Source organism: Mustela nigripes, chromosome 7 (assembly GCF_022355385.1).
Source record: "Mustela nigripes isolate SB6536 chromosome 7, MUSNIG.SB6536, whole genome shotgun sequence".
NCBI lineage: Eukaryota > Metazoa > Chordata > Mammalia > Carnivora > Mustelidae > Mustela > Mustela nigripes.
In genome coordinates, this window is record NC_081563.1 from 19,027,879 (window position 1) to 19,047,819 (window position 19,941).

The 19,941-nt window shown below is 56.9% G+C and overlaps 1 protein-coding gene across 4 annotated transcripts in view; it reads right to left on the minus strand.

The window, feature by feature from the left end:
- Positions 1-19,941, minus strand: part of DNMT3A (DNA methyltransferase 3 alpha) — a 100,939-nt gene that overhangs the window by 12,000 nt on the left and 68,998 nt on the right. For 3 of the 4 annotated variants that reach the window (XM_059405261.1, XM_059405259.1, XM_059405260.1), the window contains exons 7-17: positions 6,334-6,549; positions 5,912-6,070; positions 5,356-5,463; positions 4,955-5,111; positions 4,472-4,621; positions 4,321-4,365; positions 3,515-3,594; positions 2,860-2,972; positions 2,573-2,756; positions 2,263-2,347; positions 121-266 (exon numbers count right to left, since the gene is read on the minus strand). In XM_059405261.1, the coding sequence (XP_059261244.1) occupies positions 121-266; positions 2,263-2,347; positions 2,573-2,756; positions 2,860-2,972; positions 3,515-3,594; positions 4,321-4,365; positions 4,472-4,621; positions 4,955-5,111; positions 5,356-5,463; positions 5,912-6,070; positions 6,334-6,549 (1,443 nt within the window). Of the gene's footprint in view, positions 1-120; positions 267-2,262; positions 2,348-2,572; positions 2,757-2,859; positions 2,973-3,514; positions 3,595-4,320; positions 4,366-4,471; positions 4,622-4,954; positions 5,112-5,355; positions 5,464-5,911; positions 6,071-6,333; positions 6,550-9,886; positions 9,979-19,941 lie in introns of those variants that run through there. The other variant, XM_059405262.1, reaches the window with a different exon arrangement.

The window sequence follows — 19,941 nt, forward strand, 5'->3', positions numbered from 1 at the left end:
CTGGGGAAAAGGACAAAGGTAGAGAGTCAACAAGCAAAAGGCAAGGGGGCTGTGGCTGCGCCCAGGAGCAAGTGCGAGGGACACAGAGAGGGTGGGATGGGCCCCACGACACGGACATACATGCTTCTGTGTGACGCTGCGGACGTCCCCGACGTACATGATCTTCCCCTGGTGGCGCACCATGCCCACTGTGATGGAGTCCTCGCACACCTCGGAGGCGATGTAGCGGTCCACCTGAATTCCCAAGTCCTTCAGCACCAGAAGCCCTGCGCCAGCCAGCGAAAGGCATGGTCACAGGGGCTCCTTCCCAGCACCCTGGTCTGGCTGGGGGACGGGGAGGGGGCTCTCTGGCCAGGGGGACACGTGGGTCAGCAACAGGCCTGAGCCCGACCTTGCCCAGTGAGCTGCAGGATCCTTCGGGAGCCTATTGGATGCCTACTTTGATCTTCTTAGAAGGCCATCAAGACCAGACAGTAGGTGGTTTCCAGAACCAGAGAGAACAGCAGGTGACTTTTGGGGTGGCCTTTTCTTTGCTGCTCCTACATCCTGCATAGACCACTCCTTCCTCACCCCACCCCCGCCCATGGCCTCCAGCTGCAATTCCCCCCATTCTCCAAGACTCAACATATATGCCACCACCGGCTCCATAAAGATTTCCCCAACAGCACCCCCCACTGCCCCCTGCAGCCCCCTGCAAGCAACCCCTCTCCTCTGTAAGGCCCCAGCACTTTGCATTTCTCTTCCACTCCTCAGAACACTGTACGCTAATTTGGCCCTTGTCTTAGGTTGCAAATGCTCTTCAGAACAGAAAAGCTCCTCCTGAGCAAACTACACTCACTTCCTTACCACGACCCTCTCAAATGTTTGCTGGATTGCGGGCAAGGAAATGAGAACCCTGAGAGCCTCTGGAGAAACCGGGCTCAGGGGCGCCTGGGTGGCTCAGTGGGTTAAAGCCTCTGCCTTCGGCTCAGGTCATGATCCCAAGGTCCTGGGATCGAGTCCCGCATCTGGCTCTCTGCTTGGCAGGGAGCCTTCCCCCCATCCCCGCCTGCTTCTCTGCCTACTTGTGATCTCTGTCAAATAAATAAACAAAATCTTAAAAAAAAAACAAAAAAGAAACCGGGCTCAGCACCACCACTTCCACTCCTCCCACCAACCTCCCCACTGAGGAGTTTTTATAGCCTCTCAGGGTGTGGCGTGGTTTAAGAGGGCCTCGAGGTTCTGGCCTGGGAAACCAAGGCTGTAAATTCACTTCCCTGGGTTTATAGAATATCAACACTGAGCTGAGCACAGAACATAAACAACTGGCCTGGGGTGCCACCCCGCCCGGGCCCCCTGACAGCCTGTCCCCCTCTGGTCCTGTGAAGACACCCTGTCCGAGGAAGGTTATTCCCCTCCGAGGAGCCATCGGCCTGGGCACATGGCAGGAGGCTGGGTCTGAGTCAGGAGCGCTCTCCGGGAGGGCTCTCGGGCAAGGTCAAGAACCACGTGAAACCACCTTCCTACCCAGTGCCCCAGCTCTCCCTACAAGAGAACAGTTTACGTGTATAATGACGTGTGTCTGAGGATGCTTGTCACAGAGCTGATCGTAACAGAGAAAACAGTCAACAACCCGACAGAGGGTTAGTTACGTAAATCATGGCACCTTCCACTCAGCGGAACCCTATGCGACATTTACAAATAAAGGACACCGTTCCGCGTCAACATGAAAGTCACGACAGCAAATGAAAAAGCGAGTTACCACACACTGAGTTTTACTATCCTCTCGTTTTATTTTTCTATCTATGTAGGATTCTAGAAACACACATACATAGATGCATGCAAAAAAACAGAAAAGGATACACACCAAAACGCTCATGATAGGATTACGGGCGATTTAACTATTCTTCAGACTCTCACTGATCATTTTTTGGTTTTATTTTGTTTTCCTACCATGACTTACAGTCACTGTAGCCTATGTTTTCGTTCTGGTTGCCGAGTCTGTCCTTCGAGGCTTTGTCAAAGTCTTCAGTAATCTCTAACGATCACCCTGTCCTACACGGGACGGCCCTCCCCCGCCACCCACAAAGACACGTGCCCCCCCGCCAGACACGGTGGCTGACCATGGATTTTACTTCTCACTCAACACGAAAGTTTCCTCGGCGGAGTACTATTTCAACGGCTGTCCCGTTAACTATCATTTGGTTTGGCCAGCGTGAAACACACGCGGAGCTCCCCCACCCGGGACGGGGACGGCAGCATCTCCTGGGGCCTCGTGCTCACCTGTAGCAATTCCGTCAAATAGAGACAGCACCCGGATGGGCTTCCTCTTCTCGGCTGGGACAGGTGGGTACACCTTCGGAGGGTCCTAGGTGGCGAGCACAACAGGCCAGGTGAGCGCCTGCAGCTGGCCCTCCCAGCCCACCAGGACGGCTCCGGCTTCAGACCCTCCAGCTCCGAGAACCCGCACCCCCCCGCAGGCAGCTCAGGCCCCTCCCCCCCAGCCGGCCCCCATGCCCTCCTGGTGGCTGCGCCTACCCTCGGGCTCCGACAGGTACGGGGCAAGAAGAGGCAGCCCGGGCCCAGCACTCACGAATTCCTGGTCGTGGTTGTTGGCAAAGAACATCTGGAGCCGCGAGGGCCAGTCGTCCCGCCGCCGCAGCAGCCCGTAGGTGCCCTTGTGTCCGCACATGTAGCAGTTCCAGGGGTCCTCCTTGATGGCGGCCTGTGCGGCGCCCGGCCCCACCAGGAGGTCCACACATTCCACGCAGAAGCACCTGGAAGAAAGCCCAGTGTAGCAGTGGGGAGGGGGCCCCTCTCGGACCCTGAGGGACCCAGGGCTCAGGAGAGGAGGGGCTTCGGGGAGTCGGGGGGCCTCACCTGCAGCAGTTGTTGTTCCCACACATAAGCACCTCACGTCCCCCGCAGCAGATGGTGCAGTAGGACTGGTAGCCATCGTCGTCGTACTGGTACGCGCACTCCAGGAAGCAGTTCTGGGGGGCGGGGCGGGGGGGTCAGAGACCACCAGGCAGCAGCAGATGGCCGGGCCAGCCCCAAGGAGGCAGGGCCCTCGCCTAGGAACCACAGCCGGCCTCGCACAAGGGAGCCGGCAGCCTACTGCGCCGCATGGGTGGGGCGGGGCCGACAGGTGTCCTGACCCAGAGCGTGCGCGGAATCGGGAAGCCCCCAAACGAGGTCAGGGAGGCAGCTGCACCCCCCTTGTCCCTCGCTGCAGCCCCGGGCTTTCCTCTTGGGACCCCAAGGATGCGGCAGCCCATTCCCCCGTCCGTCAGTCCGTCCTCCCCCCACCCCCGCCCCACATGAGGGACTGGGACACTGTGACAGAATGGGCTTTCGAGGGGGACAGAATCTTTCTGGGAAGGACAAATAAGAGCAAGTCAAACACTTCAATGCCCAAGGGCCCATTTTATCAGGACTCTGCGTCCAGAGAGGACCGCAGGGTCATCACAGCAGCTACTCTAGGCGACAGTGAGCCCCTCAAAGGGGGCGAAGGCACAGACTGCCGGGGGCCTACCTTACAGTTTTGGCACATTCCTCCGACAAAGAGAGGGTGTTCCAGGGTGACGTTGAGGCTCCCACAAGAGATGCAAATGTCTGGAAAGCCAAGGGGAGGAGAGAAAACAGGGTGACTGTCTTCAAAGGGCCCCTTCCCACCTTGGGGCCCAAGCTCCGCTCCAAAAAGGCTGCAAGAAAAGGACGTGCTGAAGCAGCAGCCCAAGGAGCCAGCCAGGCGTCTAGGAGGGTGTCCCATGATACAGGGGGACCATCGTGGCCCCAACCGCGATGCCCACCCAGCTCTCAGAGCAGCAATGCCGCCCACCCGGGAAATGCATAATCGAGAACAGGAACCTGCCTATGAGAAGAAAGCTCGGACCCTGGCTGCCTCTGCAGACAGTCCCTGGGCAGTCCTTCAGTCTTACACTCCTGCCCCCATCTCTGCCAGCCCTCAGATGCGCTAAGGACCACTGGGTAAGAGCAGGTGAGGAAGACTAAAAGGCCAAAGGTCACAAGCTCAAACAAATCCAAGAGAGGCCACCCTTCTCTGACCCACCGGAGTTCTCAAACCCTGATGACCAGCATGTGTCATTGCAAGGAAAGTAAGACGGTAGCACCAGGAAGACAGCCGTGTGGGTGAAGCATGATGGGGGTGGTGGGACAGGCCGGACAGAGGCCTTCACTGGGTACAGATGTCCCATGATGCTTGAACTTTCCTAAGTGCCTAGGCTACTCTGCACCAGGCCCCGCGCTAGGAGCCTCCTGCCTGTCCTGGGGGCAACAGACCACGGACCTCCCAGGGAGTCAGTGGCCATCGGGACTCACCCTCGATGTTCCGGCACTTCTGCCGCACCTCGTACACCAGCCGCTCTGCGGAGGGGAGGAGAGCCCAGCATCAGAGGGGGCCGGGAGGGCCACACCCGCGCCTCTGAACGCCAGCCTCGCCAGCCACGCTCTGCAAGGCCAGGCCAACTACCTCTTGTGCGTTCGTCAATTATCTCCTTGACCTTCGGCTTCTCCGTTGTGCTCTTTCGGGGCTTTTTGGCGGGTGGGGGTGGGGCATAGGCAGCTGCCTCGGGTTCGACCCACATGTCTGTGTAAACTTCTTTGTAGGGGTTCTTCTCTTCTGGATGGGGAGAGCAGGTGACGAGATCACGGTTACTGGCTCCCTCCCCTCCTGTATTCTGCCGACAGAGGGGTGCAGCCTGGCCCCCAACTTGTTTTAACTCCCAGCTCTCCAGTGCCAGCCAGCCAAGGGGAGGAGCTTATCCTGAGTCCCAGGGCAGCCCCGCTCCTATCCTGACCCCTGACCCCACGGAAAGGGAGACCCGTAGCCACTCCCCTCAGCCTCTCAACCACAGAGCTGGCAGCGCTCTCCAAGCAGGGCCTTCCCAGCCCTGGCATGGAGCTGCCTGGCTGGCAGGGGTCCCAGAAGGCTGGCCCGGGCACCTGTATTTACCTTCGGGTGGCTCCAGGCCCTTGGGGCCAGAGGGCTGGAAGCCTCCGAGAGCCCATTCGATCATCTGTTTGTTCTGCACCTCAACAGCCTTGGCAGTGTCGCTCTCGTCGCTGTCGTGGCAGGCCGGGAACAGCTTCCCTGCACGGCTGCTGGCCACCTGGAGGCAACACGCAGCAGGGAGGCTGTGAGGACAGGCTAGGGGGCAGCAAGGGCCGCCTGAGGCAAGAGCTGGGAGAAGGGGCGTGCAGAAAGGGGTGAGCCATGGGTGGGGGGGACATGGGGGACAAAGGGAGTCCTGGGGCCTGGTGGGTGGACCCTCTGCCTAACAGCTACACTCCACTTTCCAAGACCAGCTAGGAGTCCCTGCTGCCCAAGCCCCCTCCACCCAGAGGGGCGCTCACCTGTAGGACTTCGTAGATGGCTTTGCGGTACATGGGCTGCTTGTTGTAGGTGGCCTGGTGGAAAGCACTGCAGAAGGAGCTTAGCGGCATCAGCTTCTCGACACACACCTGGAGGAACCACCAATGCCCTCGCTTTCTCCTCCTGCCACACCTGTCAAGCCCCCACCATGTGCCTGGCAATGGGCAGGGACTGGGGCATCGAGACAGCCTCTGCCCTCAAGGACCAGATGGATTGATACAGAATTCCATGATGCTCAAAGGAGTCTGACCCAAACGTGGGAGAGGACCAGAACGCAAGCAGGAAAGGAGTTTTGGAGAAAGCGTCCTGGAATGCAATAGCTTGGCAGGCACCCCAGCTCTCTGAACCCCCCAGGGTGGCCCACTTCTCTCTAGGGTTTCTTCTGATCCCACGTGGAGACTGGCGGGGGGCGGGGGGTGGTGAGCAGAGCCCAGTCCTTCCACCCCAGTTCCAGACCAGGTCCCCCAACCCCAAACCACAGGCCCTGGGACCCAGACCCGTCCCTCCCCGAGGCTACCACCAAACCCCACGACTTACCACTGAGAACTTGCCGTCTCCAAACCACATGACCCAGCGCGTGCCTTCAGCTGCTCGGCTCCGGCCCGTCATCCACCAAGACACAATGCGGCCTGGCCACCAGGAGAAGCCCCGAAGTTTCCCCCACACCAGCTCCCCAATGCCAAAGCCCCGGCCGTCCTGGAGCCCCAAGGAGCAGAAGTCATTACGTGGCGGTCACGAGGCCCTGCCACCCTGATCCCCCCGTGGCAACCCCAGCCCTGGGCATCTGAGGGTCGGGACAGCCAGGAGGGAGCTCCATCGGAACCGACTGAGACAGAGCGAGACTGGGGAGCTGAAGAGGCTGGGGTCAGGTGGAGAGAGGACAGCAGGACGGGCAGAGCTGGCAGTGGAAGGACCCAGGAAAGAGCTGGACGAGGCGGGCGAAGCAGTGAGCCGCTCACCTCGTACTCCGGCTCATCATCCGCGGCTTTGGTGGCGTTCTTGTCCCCCGCATCCGCCCCCACGGGCTCAGGTGTGGTGGCCACTGTGGGGGAGGCGGGGTCGGTGGGCTGCTGCACGGCAGGAGGGCTGGCCTCCTCGACCTTCTGAGACTCGCCCGAGCCCTGGTTTTCTTCCACAGCATTCATTACTGCAATCACCTTGGCTTTCTTCTCAGCCTGGAGATATAAGGAACAAAAGTTACCTTGACCTCTCCAGGTCACTTGACCCTGGGGCAGCAGCATGGGGGGGGGGACTCTCCTCCATCTCTCTGTGGTCTGGAGACAATGACAGGAGGTGAGTTCTTTGCTCATCAACTGGCTTGCCACGGAAAATGGGAAAATCTGAAGTTGGTCGGTGAACTCCAATCATTTGGCTGGTTTCCAACCTTCTCTTGTGCCGCTCAACGAACGAACGCTTCCTCCTTAGGGCAGCTTCTGTCAGCTGCCCACCCTCTGACACGGCAAGACTGAGTCTATCCAAATAGTACTCGTGAGGCTTAGCTTGGCCACAGATCTTGGCTCCGTCCTCTGCTACCTTACTTCCCAAGCACGAACTGGATCCTCTCGTCCTTTTTACAATTTTCCTGGGCAATCAACCCCTTCTATTCCTGGTCTTGGCTTCCAGTCCACACATCCAGTCTGGTCGTGATGTCTACATGATGAAATCACTGCTCTGGGTCCCCCTCTGCTCAAGCCCTGTCAGAGCCTGCCTGCTCCCACACCATTCTAAAATCTTAAGATTATATCAAATGTATGTTATTAGATTCGCTCATTCTTTCTACACACGCTTTTCTGATCCATCAATACATTTTTTCTTTCAACAACGGTTTGCTGAGAACACACTACGGGCCACATGTCCTCCCTGCCATCCTACTGATAAATTAACAACCCAAACCCAATCATGCTCGCCTTTGGACAGCCTCCATTCATTCACTGTCTCATGCTCTTCCTTCCCAAAACCTGCTCCAGGATTCCCATCACCCTACAGAAGAGCATGAAATCCTTGACCCTTAGCTCTGAGAACCATTCAACCTAACTTCACCCCAGTGACTGAATCTGAGGGACCTGGGAACTCAAACTTTAAGGCTCTCCACCTGTTCCCACCACATTTAGTGAAAAACTTTCCATCTCCAACATGCCTTTCAACAAGAAGCTTCCCCAGAGAGTTTAGAGCTGGGAATACAAGCCCACCCTCAAGACTGAACAAGAACATCAGAAAATAAGTCGGAGTGTAAGAACTCTGAGCTAGAAACGGAAGCATGTGCGTTCCTGTCTTTGCTTGGCAACTCACGGAACAGCACATTCTAGAGCAATCCTCGCTCTTCCAAGGTGCTTCGACCTAAAAAAGCATTTCATCTGAAGGATTTCCACTCAACTTTTCTGACTGGTTTAAGAATCTGATATATGTTAAGTATCAAAAACGCCAAGGGGTCTCCAAAGTCGCCCACAGACTCCCAGATCCGAGGGCGCCAGGTCAAGAACCTTTGTGTTAAAGCTCCAAGGTCTACTGTGTGGCAGATTCATTTTTGTTTCCATCTCAAGCCTCCAGGCCACCAACCAAACCTGCTTCTGGTGGAGCCCTTCAACACTGAGGATGGAAATCCTAGTTCTCTCCCTGACTCAACACATTCTAAGCTGGGATCATGAATCCTTTGCCCCCAGCCCACAAACAGCTGGGAAAAGGAGCCGGAAGCCAGCAGGGGTGGGGGTAGAGCAGGGGAGAATGCAGAGCAACTGTCTCCCCTCCCAAGCAAGCCCCCTCTCTCACCTGCTGGGACTTTGCCCTTCCCTCCCTACCATCATTCATCTACCACCCCTTCCCCCATAAGAAGATGCACCTAGGTGTGCACTCAAGCCCATCCTCTTCTAGAATCAGCTGTGGCAGCCCTACGGGAGCCCCCGGTCTGCTCACAGAGAAATACCACACCTCCTTGAAATTCAGGCATGGGTGACTGATCTAGACCAGGGTGCTGCAATGAGTGACCCCAAGACCTTCAGGGGTGATGAGGCCCGTGGGGCCAGAACAAGGTGCAGGTGGCAGAGGGCGGGAGGGGCCTTCCGAGGAAAGGTGAGGTCACCTGCACCGCAAGCAGCAGCGGGTGGGCGCCGGGCTCCCCGGGTCTAGAAGGGAGTCGTGCCTGATGCCACCCTCCTCACTCCCCCACAGCCTCTTTGTCTCTCTTTTCAACCCCTCCACAGCAAGTTCCTGAACATTATTCTTCCCCCTCAACTTCCCCCAGCTTGTCAGATGCTGCTGCTGACGGCTGTTCAGCGCCCCCAACCCACTGGGTGCAGGAGAACACGCACCCAGCAGGGTTGTGGCAGGCGGAGGAGGAGGAGGAAGGGGGCCTCCATCGGGACGAGGCCAGCAGGGGTGGGGGAAGGAGGAAGGGGGGGGTGGGTTAGCAGCAGGAGGCAGGAGGAAAGGGGAAGAAGTGGCAGAGACGGTGGCTGGGTGGGGGAGGGGCCTCATTAGAATAGTCTGCCGAGGGCAGTGTGGGAATGCCTTTTTTCCACGCTCACTCCAACCCTCCTCCCCAGGCAAACAATGGGAGAGAGAAGGGTTAACTCAGGGCTTTGGCATTTGGGCTAAAGGCTCCTACCCCCAGTTCCCAAGGTCCTACTCCAGAGCGGCCCAGAGGTGGGGCAGGACGAGGGAGACACCCTACCGCCCCCAACTACCGTGGCTCAAGGAAGCCACTTCGTCTGGAGTTTGTCCAGCCGGGAAAGCCAAGGGTAACCCCACACTAGCAGAGGCAAGGCCTCCCCGACCAGTCCTGTCTTCCTGGGCAGCTGTCCCGCCTCCACCTCCCTCTGCTTCCCGTTCCAAAGGTCAGAGGTCTGGGAGCCCATGCGGACTCCCCACTGGCGCAGGGGATCCCAGGCTGTCCGGGGCCACCGTCGGGCTGCCCCTCATGGTAACCGCTCATGGGCCCCGGCCCCTGTCAGGGTCCCACTGCTCCCTCCCAGCCGGCACCACTTCTCTCTGTAGGCCTGCCCGCTGGCTCCCAGGGACACCCACAGAAGAAATGGTCCCTCCCAAGAGACTGCAAGGTGGGCATGGCCCGAGGACTGCACTGGTGCCCCAGCCAGCAGCACAGGTCGGCAAGGAAATGCCAACAGCCCATCAGCCAGCCAGCTGGGGAGAGGCGCTGCCTGCAGCCCAACTCCTGGGCTCCCAACTCCGCGGGGCCAGAGCCTGCCCCTCAGCCTTTCAATGACTACTGCCCCAGGCTCCCACGCTGGGGCTGCTGCTCTGGGCTCTGCACCGTCACGTCCCACCTGAGCGCTGGGAAGAGTGGGGTTTGGGGCTCCTGCGGAGGGAGTGGGTGGGACAGCACTAACTCAGCATCTCCAGAACTCAGGCCAGGCAGAGCAGCCAGCTCCTGCGGGCCAGGGAAGCATACTTTGACTCTTCTCAAATCCAGAGGGCTGCAGCGGCCCAGAGATCCTCCCACCGGCCCCTGCCGCCTCCCCGCCCCCAGTCTCCCCAGGGCTCCGTCCAGGAACCTACCCATAAGGCCAGGTGCAGCCCCTCTGTGGTCCGGCTCAGGTGTGAGCCCCGGCCCTGAAGCTCTGTAAGTAGCTGCCCGTCTGGGGGGAGGGGATGGGGGCGATGGGGCTGGGGGCGGAGGGGGCCAGAGAGAGGGGGAGGGGGGAGGTGGGGGGGAGGGCTTGAACATTTTCTTTGTCTAGAACTCCAGGTCACGTGGGCCCCGCTGGAGTGCCTGGTTGGCTGCAAGCGGGCCGGGGGAGGGGGCCGGCTCTCAGACGCTGGCAGTGGGCCAGCCCCTCTCCTCCCGTCCGAGGGGCGCGGGCCGCCGCTAGGGCCTGGGGGCGCGGCTGGGCCTCCGCCCGTTCCCAGGACCCCGCCCCGGCCGGGCTGGAGGCGGTGCCGCCCCCTCCTCCTCCTCCGGGCTGGCCCTCCCGCCCCCTCTTCCCCAACTCTGCGAGAGCTCGGAGGGGCGCCGTGGGGCGAGGCGGGGAGCCCGCAGAGGCAGGGAAGGGGACCGGGAGGGAAGGGGCTGCTCTGCGGCGGCGGAGGTAAGCCGGGAGCGCGGAGAGAGCCAGGAGCGCCGGCAAAAGAAGAGAGGAGGTTGCGGACGGCCTGGGAGAGCCAGGAGAAAGTTGTTAAAAGTCAGTCTCTCGGAAGCACAACCAAAAAAAAAAAAAAAAGGAAAATAAAAGAAAACAAGAAAAAGCTTACAGATGAGCGTAGAGGCCCAGGAAGCTGGAGGGAAAACTCAAAGCACACAGAGGCGGACAGAAGGCGCCTGCAGAAATTGGGAGCGCTCCAGAACGAGAACTGCTGGGGAGAGGGCTGTCCTCTTCATACTACAGGTGGATAGAAAGGGGTCCCTTAAAAGCGTGGCTTGAGTTCAGGCTTTGAAAACCTCTTCCTGGCCAAACCCCTGGGTCCCCTAGGCGCTCAGCATCTGCGCTGAATGTCCCATGTTCCTGTGTGCAAGGTGATGGTGGGGAGGGCACACCCGAAAAGTTCGGCAATTTCCCATCCCTGAGCACAACCATCTGCGGCTCAAAGGAAAGACTTTCCTCTCCCGGAGCCTCCAGGTGCAGCCCCCAGGTGCAGCCTCAACCAATTCGAGTTCCCTCCTCCCGAGCAGAGGTCCCTCCCCCGCAGGGAGGCGCGCGCGCGCGCGCGCGCGCGCGCACACACACACACACACACACACACACACACACACACACACGGAGTCTCCACCCACACCCCACACAGAAGCAGACCGTCTTGGCCCCGCCTTCAAGGAGTTGACAGATTCAACTACACTTGGGGAGATAGGAAAAGGCCCCTGAAAAACATCTGTGAAGATAACTATACCACAAATACCAAGCCCCACCGACCTGGCTGGCTTGAAAGCCACCAGAAAAATGGCTAATAGGAATGAAAAATGAGGCTAAGGAAGGCAGTGCGCAGCAGAGATGAATCCGATTTGGAATGAGGTAAGAAAGGAAGGAAATAAAGAGATCTAAGGCTGGAATGGGAGTAAAATCTGCCCACCTCCACCTGCCACCTCCCTGTAGGACTCCGGCTAAAGGCTGCTGAGAAGGAGGCCAATGGATGCATCCTAGAGCAGCGAAGAAAAAGAGCAGACTTTCTGAGAAGACCAGATGAACGGGTATTTTGGAAAGATCAACCTGGTTTCAGTTTGCATGATGAATCAGAAGAGCAGAGGAACTGAACGTAATCGCTCTGGGCAGCAGAGGGCCTTTTAGCCAGCAGCACCTGTTGGAAGATCTGGACTTGGGTTCTGGTTCCACCACCATGACCTTGACAAGTCACTTAACCCCAAGAGGTCCGTTTTTCTCATTTGCAAAACAGAAGTGATAACATCTGCCCTCCCAGACCCTGGGATACCAGCATCTCTTAAAGAGATAATGCCCCAGGTGCCTGGCTTCCAGCCATAGTCAGCTGGGAACATACCAGCTGGAAGCCATGCCCACAGAATGAGGTCAAGAGATGTGCTGGGAAGGACAGCCCACCTTCCCTCCTGGGGCTCAGCATTCTTCCAAGGGCCATCAGAGCAAGCAAGCCCTGAAGAGGGAGGAGGATGCCAAACCAGAGAGAGGGCTTTCTCCAAATAATACCCGGGAAGTTCAAACTTCCCTCTCCCAAGCTGGACGGAGGCCCAGCAACCATACAGCCAGGAGAAGGAGCCATTCCACAAAACACAGGCTCTTCTGCTCCAGCCCATCTTTCAACCCGATCAAGGTTTCTGGCACAATTTTTCAGGAGGGCCCCAAGCAGAGATGAGAAACCATGAATCTGTACCTCCTGCCTGCTCTTGTCCTTTAAGGAATGCAATAGGACTTGCTTTGCTGCTTCTCTCACTGATGTCTGCTCAGCATCCAGGGCCAGTAAACAAGGCCACTCCAACATCCCCCCCCCCCCCCACACACACACACAGGCCTTCTCTCAAATGAAGTTTCTGATCTGGTTTGGCTGGCTCTTTTTAAACACGCTCTATCTCCTCTATGACACTTCCTTCTCCATTACCACGTGGCTATAATATCTTCGACTCTACAACTCTTTGGTATTGGGACTTCTTCAGATAGCAAGCAGCGATGTCTATGCACGCAGCCAGGACTCAAGGTGTCCGAATGGACCAGCGCCATCATTTTCACTTTCTCTTGGCCCGCTTATAAAGTAGCCTTTCCCTCCACCTGCCAAACTTCCTTACTCTTATCTTTTAAAATTAACTCAAATCTTATTCCTCCTACACAGCTCCCAGCTTAAGCAAAAGAAAGCCCAAACTCAAGGTTGCCCCCTCGCCAACCTCGGGTACCATCCCTCTCCTGTAGTCATGCAGAGAGGAAAGGTTTCCCCCTCTTCCATATGATGCTGAGTCACTCAGAGATTCGTGTCTTCTTCATGCTCAGTGGGCAGAGAAAGACCCTCAAACAGAAGAGACCTCAGAGTTAGAACAAGAGGGGACCTTAGCAAAAGGTCAGGGAAAAAACCAGGGCAGGCTTCAAGGATCCTCAGGTCACATATGTCTTCGGCCTTCCAAAGTAATCCTCTAGAGCTGGCTCCTGAGATAGATCTTTTTTCTAAGTTTGCTTATTTATTTAGGTAATCTCTACACCCAAAGTGGGGTTTGAACTCAACGACCCCGAGATCAATTCCAACCGGGCCAGCCAGGCGCCCTGAGACAGGTCTTTTGATTGTGATAAAGATGGTCAGCCAGAAGTAGAAGAGTCATGCAAAACAAGGCAAGGTCTTGGGAACGTGGTAAAAGTAGGCTGAAAAGGGGGAACTCCTCAATGAAAAGAAGATCTGGTGGATGTCAAGAGCCTAAAAGAAGTGTTGGAGAGGAAATATCCAGGACGCCCCGAAGAGAGGGTGACCTTAAAGAGAGGGCACCCTTCCTGCCTGACAGGGAGAGAGCAGGCCTGATGAATTACTTTATTTCAGGACACCTGACTCTTCACCCTGACCCTGGATTCATCAAGCAAACTTCTAATCTTAATAACGTCTTCCTGTGACTCTGATACCACTGAGTTGCCCGAAGGCCAAAGGACAAGCGGCAGGATCTGTGTGGCAAGGAGGACCCGTCCCGTTAGAAATCGGTAAATTTAACATTATGGTATCTGTCACATTCCTGTGTGTCTGAAGAACATGGTCACAGTGAGTGCGGTTAATCTGACTTTCCAGCTCACGGAACTGAGAGCCGACCACCCCCCCCCCCCCCCCCCCCCCCTCCAACCCCAGCAGGAGTTCCCACATGTCAAGGTGGGATTGCCATGTCAGCTGTGCTGGGTGTTCTGCTTTGACATGACATCCAGTGCTGGAAGGAGCGGGGAGGTGATGTGGCCTCTACGAAACAGGATATTTAACTGCCTGAGTCCCTCTACTCAAAACCAGAGAAGCCATGATCCCTATGAAGCCATCTGCAAAGCCACACATCGAGGATGCCCGGCATACTTTTTTGGCCACACGTGCATTCCCAGCCATCCCAAGGCCAGGGAGGCTATATCCAAGACAACAAGCCATGAGGTCAAAATGGATGTCTATTCTGATCTGATCTCCCACCTACAAGCCCAAAAGCCTCCCACGGGAGCAGGAGACACTGACTACCTGCTGATTACAGACAACACTCTACGCGGCATTCAAGGCTCCCACAATCTGTATAGCGCTTACATCACGCGGCCCACACTGGGCCCACCCACTTGCTATTCCCCAAATATGCCCTTCCCCAGCCTCTGTGCCTTTGCTCATGCTGTTCCTCACTCCTCCCCTTCAACTCCCACCAGCCCAAATCCCATCTAGCTTCCCCCACCCAGTTCACCAGTTACCTCCACCAGGAGTTTCTTTAGACCCAAACTGTCCAACGGGGTCACGACTCACTGCATGTGCTATTTCAATTAATTAAAATTAAATAAAACTAAAAGTTCAGTTGCACTGGCCCACCTTCCGGGTGTCCCAAGGGCCACATGTGGCTGGGGCGACTGTTCTGGACAGCACAGATTTTAAAACATTTTTATCGTTGCAGAAAGTTCTGCCGGGACAGTGCTGCTCTGGACCCTCCCCTTACCTCCCCCCTCCCCCCAATTACCCTGTCCCTCTTCCACCTTACTCCCAGAGCACCTCGTAAGCCTCTCTCAGCACCTGCCAATATTTGCCCACTAAGGCAATTGTGTACTCATCTTTCTCCTCCACAAGATTAAAACTCCTAGAGGGCAGGGCCTGGACCTCGCTCGGCTTCGGGTGGAAGCAGTGAGGACTAGACCTCCTTGCACCTTGTAGGGGGGTTTAAACAGTGTTTGCTGAACGGGATTCAACATGGTCTTGGGAGCCTCCTCCAGAATCCACTGCCCAAGTTCCCAGTTGGGGACAGATACTTTGCAGAGCAAAATTCTAAGAGGTACTAAGAGGTCCATGCCTAGGCCCCCCTCCAAAGAGCCCGGGGAATCTTTGTTTGCCTGTTCCCCTGCAATCCATATGGAGGTTGCAAGCAAATGACCAGGACTGGGCTGCTGGCAGTGAAGCTAAAAATAGCCACGGAGCCAACAGCAAGGAGTTAGCAGGACTTGTTGCTAGGGAGACCAATCGCAGGGAGAGCAACTAAGCAGGAGAGTGTCAGACCTGCACCTGGAGAGCAGAGGCCATAGTTGGGGGGGTGGGGGCGGCTTCACGTTGACAGGGGTCCAAGGTTCCCACCTAGAGATGTTCTGCCTTCTGGCAGCTCCTCACTAATGCTCTAAGTGGGGCAAATGTTCCCCTTGTCCCTCAGTAACCCATCTCCATGGAAACCACCATTACTGGGGTGAAGTACCAGCCCCTGGAAGGGAGGCCTCCGCCTGGAGCTGGTTGTTATGGCAACATCCCCCCCCTTCCTGTCATTCTCTCTCTCCAGCCTTCTCCTGTGGGGGAAAGGTGGGGGCCTGGTCTTGGCTTAGCCAGCCTGACCAGGAAACACCCGCTTCCTGACGAGTAGCCTGCGAGGGGCTCTTCAGAAGCTCTGAGAACCCAGAAAGACTGGTCAGTCCTCAGCACAGGGCAGGGCTTCCTTTCCTTCCCGAAAGGGCCCCACAGATCATCTTGCCAGGAGAATCCCCAAGTCAGTTGGGTTTAACTGTATTAGGATCACCCAAGGAGGTTTTTTTAAAAAATACAGATTCTTGGGCCCTCCTGCGGAGATCAGCAGGCTTGGGGCAGGGCCCAGGAATCCACTGAGAAACCTCCCTCGGTAATTCTGATTCTTGCCAGGTGTGGAAACCACTAAAGGCCCCGGCTGTCCTTGTTACAAACCAGGAAACCGAAGCCCTCAGGAACTGAGCCCACCCAGAGGGTCTGAGCCACTAACTGAGGAGGAAGTGGTCTGGAGAGAGGAAGGGCAGGTAGAAGTAGAGGCTGAGGTGAGCTCGCCCCGGGATCCAGGAGCACAGGGCCTGTCCCCACTGCTCCCCTTCAAGCCAGAACACGCCACCGGCTGATACTGGACTGTGATTTAGAACCGAGCCTCCCGACAAGTGGTTCCCTGTGGCACAAAGCAGAGGTAATGGGGCTGGGCAGCGTGGTTCCCAGAGTGCAGAGAATGGTGGCAGCCCAGGCGGATGAAGGATGAACGGGCTGAAAGAAACGATCGTCCTACGATCGTCCTTCGGAAGGAAACGAAAAGGGTCACCATGGCAACCCGCACTGTGCCGGCCTGTTGGGCTCTGTGCCATCCTCCCCAAACTTGGGCCCGGGAAAGGTGCAGCATTCAGGCAAACGCTGGGGGCCAGGGGCACCCCATCCCCCTCGCGAGTCGAAGAACCCACAGGAGGGTCCGTGCTGTACTCTGGAGCCGACATCTGAGCCCACCTGAACCCCAGCCCGACCCCGGGATCCAGGAGCACAGCTGTCCCGAGCACCCACCACCGCTGGGCCCAGGGAGGACACTGCGGAGGTGGGGGAGACGGGCCTCCACCCTTGTGTTACTCACAGCCCGACTGTGTGCCCGAGACCCACCGCGCATGGAACCACAGCCCTCCTCCAAGACAGCATGCAATTAGGTGGTAAATTATGTGGTGGGGAGGCGGTCTCCGTGTGCTGAAGGAAATCGGAGGAGACCCAGATCGGCGGGGGCGGGCACGGGAGTGCAGCGGGGTGGGGAGCGAGGAGTGGGCACAGCCTCCTGGTTTCTCAGACAGGAGCAGCCAGATCTTCAGGGGTGTCTGCGGCCGCCTCGGCTCCCCAGCACAGGGAGGGCAGGGGTGCGAGGGAGGAGGCGCCCCGGGGCGCCCGCTGTACGATCCACACACTCAGTCCCCCTCGCACGCATTCCAGGGATCCAGAGAGCCACAGAAAGGGTCGGGAGGCCCTTCCTAGCTGACCCCTGGCCTCATCTCTCCTTGCCATCACCCTAGGCGGCCTTCACTCATCCCAGCCCTGTCATTCTCTCCAGTCACTGCGGCACTTTCCCTGATGCCAGGGGCCTGGGAGCCCCAGCCGCCGAGGCTCCTGGAGCTGCAGCAGCGGCTACCTCGTCCCTCACTGACCCACCCGCCTTCTCCTTCCCGCCAGCTCCAGCGCCACTCAGTAAGGGGAAGGCTTCCCCGCAAAGCCAGCTCTCCCCTCCAGATCGCATTCAGCCCTCAGCCCAGAGTGGCGGGGTGTGCAGGGCTCCACCAGGGAGTGGGGGGCGGGGTCTGGGCAGGGAGCAGGGGTACAGGTGGCCATGTGGCTGGCCCGTACCTCACCGAGTCCCCACCAGGAGCCGGATGGGAGGGCTCAGACTGAGCAGGGGATCACAGTGGATGCCAGGAGCTTCGTTCAGCAAATGCCTACCTTCTCTGGATCCTGGTTTCCTAATCAGTCTGATGGGACCACGGATATCTGCTGAATGTTACAGGAAGGACAGAAGGAAGTTGGGGGGGCAGCATTTGACAGGTGGAAAGAACCCTATGTCAAGTTGGCTTAAGGACTTGTCGATGTGGTCACTTTGCTTTAGAAACCCGAGCCTTGCGAGAAACGTAGATTTCACACCTTGGGGTATGGGTCAAAAGGAACCTGGTAAACCCAAACTGCCTGGGCTGCTGTCCCCTTCCCTCCCCTCCCCCACCCCTGCTCTAGGCCTGGGGGTCAAAGGGAGGGGCCTCGGGGACCACCATTCAGATTCAGGCATGCAGACCCTCTCAAGTTTCAGAGTCCTAAGAGAAGCCCCAGGAGGATCCCGGCGGACGAGCCAAGCGGTAAACTGCTGAAAACAGCAGGAACGCCTACAATCTCCATCCCAAAGGGAAAATTTGAATTCCTGTACCAAGTCCTTTCCGGTCTTCTCTCCCCCACCCATGTTTGGAAACAGTTCCCTAGCGCTGCCCGCTTTAGACGCCGCACATCTTTCCCAGCTCAGGATTCCCGATCGGAGAGTCCCACCCTGGGCTGTACGTTAGAATCACCTGGAGAGCTTCAGAAGCGGGGGGGGGGGGGGGCAGGGTCCATCACTAAATTCCAAATGTAAGGAACAAATCCAGAGGAGGGGCCCAGACCATGGTGGTTAAAGCAAAAACAAAAATCCCCGGTGACCCCAATGTGCACAGAGCACCCCCCCCGCACCCCGCAATGTAGGTGATACAATAAAGACATCTTTTGGAAATCACTTGCGTCCCAAGTTTGGTTTCCTTGGAATCATCCAAAGCTTGGTGGTTCTCAAACTTCCGTAAGTCTCAGAATTATCTGGGGAGCCGGCTAGAAAATCAGCTTTCCCGGGAACCCCCCAAGAGGCTTCTGCCTCTAGGACGTTCCAAAAGAGGCCTGGGAATGGGCCTTTTGAATGCCCTGCCCAGGTGATTCTGATGCAGTGTTACTACACCAACACACCCTTCAAGATGCTGACTTCTGATCGCACTTTTGTTGTGTATAAAGCAAGTCCAACTCAATTTTTGGTATCTGTTTACCCCGCAAAGTTGCCCTTTAAACAGCATCTAGAAGCAAATACTCAGGAGACTGAGCTGTTTCATCCCTATTTTTGTTCAACCCATCTAGGTTGGGAATGGAAAATTAAAACATTTATACTGCCCACCATTTACTGACTAAAGAGGAATAGGGGAAGAGTCATAAGGCACTGCAAAGAGTTGTAATTAAAAAATGGCAAGTCCGAAAATGGAAAATTATACACACACACCCAAACACACATACACACACACACAAGACATGGTGGCCTTGGGAAAAGTATAAACTGAGCGGTGGAGGCCAGGATGACCAGACACTTCACGCAGATTAGAAAGGGCTCTGCAGATTAGCGACAAAGGGGTCTTGAATGGTCCTCTAATGGGTTTCAGAGCTCCTTCTGGGGAAGTCCTCAAAGTCCCGGCTGCCAGGGACTCCCAGGAGCTCTGCGTCCCTGCTCCGCACTATCCGGGTCAGTGCGGGCTGCTCTCCAAGCCTGCACTCCAGGCCTTTCCCTTCCCCCTGCAGCGTGCACTCACCTTCCACAACGGGGACCCTAATTCCGAACCCACCTTTTGAGCTGCCTGGTACACCTCTCCCCATTCACGGCCACCCTGCTGACTTCTCAAAAGCAGTTTGTCTAACAACGTCTAACTCAAAGGTCCAGCCCCTCCTAGGAGAACCTTTTCCCAACCTTGGGGTAGGCAGAGAATTCTGAGCTACACACACTAAAAAAATGAAAGAAAAAAAAATGGGATAAACTGGACCTTATTAAAATGAAGAACTCCTGCTGATCAAAATACATCCTTAAGGAAATGAAAAGCCCACACCACCGTCCGGTCCCAAAGCTGCTCTCCCTCTAGGATTCTCTAGCTCAGATGAAGACCACCACCCCCAGTCCCCAAACAAAGCAGGTTTCTCTCCACCCTCCAACTGCAGACAGTTCTATCCTGTCTGCCTCCTGTGACCTGGACCCTCGGTCAAAGCCATGGAATGTTGTCCTAAGTCCTCCTCCTTCTCAGCTTTTTGGCTCTGGCCTCCCTTGCCATGCCGCCAGGGTCACCTTCCTAAAATCCACACTCGCTTCTCTCACACCCCTGCTCTCTCCTGCACAGTGAAGCCTCGGTCTCTCACTGTGACAGGAAGGCCTTTGCCGATCTGACCATCTTCCTCTGTCGTCTTATCTCTTCTTACACTTCCTGACTCTCACACACGACGTACCAGAGCCTCTTGCTGTTCCCTACCCAACCCAGAAGCTTCATGCCTCCTCTTTGCCCTCAGTGGTTCTTTCCCTGAAATCCCGCCCCCACCACCAACCCTCCCCCGCGCCCCCGCGGCCAAGAGCTCCTGCCTGACACTGAGGTTCATGGTGAAAAGTCCAGCCTCCTCCAGCAGCCCCATGCAGCTCTGGGACGGGCCAGGGAGCAAGTCCTCCAGCATCAGCTCAGCGCTGTTGTGTGTTCAGTAACAACTGAATTCAAGCCCATTAGCTCCTTCATCTAACGTACTGGCTAGAGTCATATAGGCAGGCTGGCCTCCCCAGGCTTGAACGTCCCTGGGGGTCTCCTGGACATGCGTCTGCTCTTTAAAGCAAAGCAGGGAGAACATCGCCATTATATATTCTCCTTTGCCTCATAGAAAGTGCTAGATGGGCGCCTGGGGGCTCAGTGGGCTAA